The following is a 3459-nucleotide window of genomic DNA, read 5'->3' as shown; positions in this document are numbered from 1 at the left end:
ACGTGGTGCGGGGCCCGGGCGCCGCCCCCTCCTCTCCTACCTCCTCTTCCTTCCCCAGCCTGGGGGCCCCCAGAGGCCCGGCCTGCTGCCGCCTTCCTGACCGCCCCTTTTGTCCCATTCGGAACGGCCGATCCCCCGCCTGCTTCGGGAGCGCTCGCGCCCAGAGCCCGCCGCCCAACTTATGGGGCTGCCTCACTGCCCCCAATCTGATTGCCCGAGTCACTTCCATGTCCCAGCACCGACCTCCTGCAAGGTCCTAGCAGTGGCCCCACCCTGCGCCCACACGCCCCCTGGGCTCCGCTCCCTGCACTGACCCCAACACCAAACTGACCCTCCCTTGCCTGCTTTCACAGCCCACACCCCTTTGTCCTGCCCTAACCGACCCCCCCCCCCACCGCGCCACACACACACACACAGATTGGTCACAGGTTGGCACCGCGTGGGCAAATGAGTTTTGTTTTGATTCTTTAGGTTAAAAACAAAACCACCCAGTCGTTTGATTTGGGAGATACCCTTCTAAGAGTCTTATTAGTAATTAATTGTCCTGCCCTAACCGGCCCCCCCCCCCACCGCGCCACACACACACACACAGATTGGTCACAGGTTGGCACCGCGTGGGCAAATGAGTTTTGTTTTGATTCTTTAGGTTAAAAACAAAACCACCCAGTCGTTTGATTTGGGAGATACCCTTCTAAGAGTCTTATTAGTAATTAAGCAACAACTGCCCCACCCCAGCCCCGAACTCACAGACTTGCTTTTCCAGGTCACCCTGGCCCCTACCACTACCACTTTGCCCTCATGCATCTGAGTTTGAGACCCTTGCCCTTCCTGTCCTAATCCTCCCTCTGGCTGCTGCTCCCTTCTCTGTCCTTCCAACAAGGACCTTCTGTACTGACCTTTCCCTCTGTGCCCCTAGATGGTCACCATGGGCCAGTGCTACTACAATGAGACCATCGGCTTTTTCTACAACAACAGCGGCAAGGAGCTCAGCTCCCACTGGCGGCCCAAAGATGTGGTTGTGGTGGCACTGGGGCTGACTGTCAGCGTGCTGGTGCTGCTGACCAACCTGCTGGTCATCGCGGCCATCGCCTCCAACCGTCGCTTCCACCAGCCCATTTACTACCTGCTTGGCAACCTGGCCGCAGCTGACCTCTTTGCCGGTGTAGCCTACCTCTTCCTCATGTTCCACACAGGCCCGCGCACAGCCCGGCTCTCACTTCAGGGCTGGTTCTTGCGGCAGGGCCTGTTGGACACGAGCCTGACGGCGTCCGTGGCCACACTCCTGGCCATCGCCGTGGAGCGGCACCGCAGTGTGATGGCCGTGCAGCTGCACAGCCGCCTGCCCCGAGGCCGGGTCATCATGCTCATCGTGGGCGTGTGGGTGGCCGCGCTGGGCCTGGGGCTACTGCCCGCCCACTCCTGGCACTGCCTCTGCGCCCTGGACCGCTGCTCGCGCATGGCCCCCCTGCTCAGCCGCTCCTACCTGGCCGTCTGGGCCCTGTCCAGCCTGCTCGTCTTCCTGCTCATGGTGGCTGTCTACACTCGCATTTTCTTCTATGTGAGGCGGCGGGTGCAGCGCATGGCGGAGCATGTCAGCTGCCACCCCCACTACCGTGAAACCACGCTCAGCCTGGTCAAGACTGTTGTCATCATCCTGGGTGAGTGGCACCCTGCTTCCCAACTCCTGCGAGACTGATAGAGCATGATGGGAGGGGATGATTTGGGTGGGGAATGTTTTCCAAGGAGGTGCTACCTGAGCAGAGGCAAGGCAGGAGTTCCAGGCAGAGGGAACAGAAGGTGACAGCCCCAAACAGGACCAGCCCAGTGTCTCCAAAGAGGGGAGGAGGCCCACGTGACTGGTCCGCAGGAAGAGAAGGTCAGCACAGCCTCAGAAGGCACAGACAGGAGTTATATTTTGTTCTGAGTTCCATGGGAAGCCCTTAAGAGTTCTTAGCCAGGAGTAATGAGGTCTGGCGGTTGAATGTAGAATGGTCTGAGCAGGGGAGGTGCACACACCACCCCCAAGAAACAAAGAGCAACTCTTCCTAATCATTCCTTTTCCGCCACCGAGTAATCGGTCGGTCCCACAGTGACCTTTCCCCCAAAGAACAAATCTCTATGTAGAAATGTCCAGGGTCCTGTCCACTGTGTACCAGTTAGGAAGGGCTTTCCTCTGGCAGACAATCAGAGAAAGGTTTCCCCTCTTAGCAGTTCTGCCCCATCATGCTGCAAAGGCAGCAAGACAGGCAGCTCTTCCCTACAAACTGCACAGCTGTCGCCCAAGCTCTGGAGACTCCTCCAGTTCTGAGCCATTGCAACAGCTGGCCCTGCTCACATCAGGCTCCATCCTGCAGGGGCGTTTGTGGTCTGCTGGACACCGGGCCAGGTGGTGCTGCTTCTGGATGGTCTGGGCTGCAAGTCCTGCAACGTCCTGGCTGTGGAGAAATATTTCCTACTCTTAGCCGAGGCCAACTCGCTGGTCAACGCTGTGGTGTACTCATGCCGAGATGCTGAGATGCGCCGCACCTTCCGCCACCTCCTCTGCTGTCTGTGCCTTCGCCGGTCCACCCACAAGTCTGTTCGCTACACACCCTCCACCCAGACAGGCCCTAGCACTCGCATCATGCTTCCTGAGAATGGCCATTCCCTGATGGACTCCACCCTTTAGCTAACCTTGGACTTCAGCAAGGTACAGCAAATGCCAGAGCTCTGCCCCTGGCCACTTGTGGGTGCGCCCAGCTCTACCCAATCTGCAGGCCAGACTTAAAGGCAGACCCTCAGTCTGGCTTGGCATGAAACCACTGCCAGCCCTACCCAGGCAGACAACTGTGCCTATCTCAGGGCCTGTAGGTTGGGGTCATCTAAGCACCTGGGAGAGAGTTGAATGGGGTGCAGGAATCTGGCTCTTCAGTCATCTCAGGTTGCAGGGCTTTTTAACGGACACTTTTCTGTTTTTACTGCACATGCCTGGCAAGCCCTGTGGACTGCTTCCTTGTCCACGGTGGCATGGGTAATAAAGGTGGGAGAGATGAGGGCCCCCTCAGGCCACGCTGCCCAGTGCAACAGGGTAACAAGGATGGACCATGGGAGCCCCATCTGCCTGAGGCTGATTGTTTAGGGGCACAGACTGAGGAGTGCTGAGCGTGAGCTGGGAAAAGGTTTATGGCCTCTTGCAGCCTTCAGTGGTCTTGCCTATCCCCACAAGAATTAAGAGGGTCTACAAGGAGGGGGTCTATAAAGAGTAAACCTTTCCGCTCTGAGGTCTCCAAAGCGTTTTCTGTTGTAAGCTTAATCTGTCTGTCCCTATGTCCCAGAATTGTCCACCTCAGCTCAGGCTGAGCTGGGATCCTTCAACATGGCATCTCCTGGGCCCTGTTCCCACTCCCTTTTGGTCTCTGCATGGCTGTTGCTCCGTCTCTCTTGTTGTTCCCTTTTGCCTCTGTCTCCTCCACCTCTTTC

The 3459-nt window shown here is 57.8% G+C and overlaps 1 protein-coding gene across 1 annotated transcript; it reads left to right on the top strand.

Moving 5' to 3' along the window:
* The first annotated feature begins 911 nt into the window (after positions 1 to 911).
* LPAR2 (lysophosphatidic acid receptor 2) lies at positions 912 to 3209 on the top strand. The gene is made up of 2 exons (XM_007461096.1): positions 912 to 1658; positions 2355 to 3209. Exons 1-2 carry the CDS (start codon positions 917 to 919, stop codon positions 2666 to 2668), a joined length of 1056 nt encoding a protein of 351 aa, XP_007461158.1. The 5' UTR covers positions 912 to 916; the 3' UTR covers positions 2669 to 3209.
* Positions 3210 to 3459: the final 250 nt, after the last annotated feature.

This window comes from Lipotes vexillifer, unplaced genomic scaffold (genome assembly GCF_000442215.2).
Source record: "Lipotes vexillifer unplaced genomic scaffold, Lipotes_vexillifer_v1.1 scaffold469, whole genome shotgun sequence".
NCBI lineage: Eukaryota > Metazoa > Chordata > Mammalia > Artiodactyla > Lipotidae > Lipotes > Lipotes vexillifer.
This window is presented reverse-complemented; position numbering and strand designations above follow the sequence as displayed.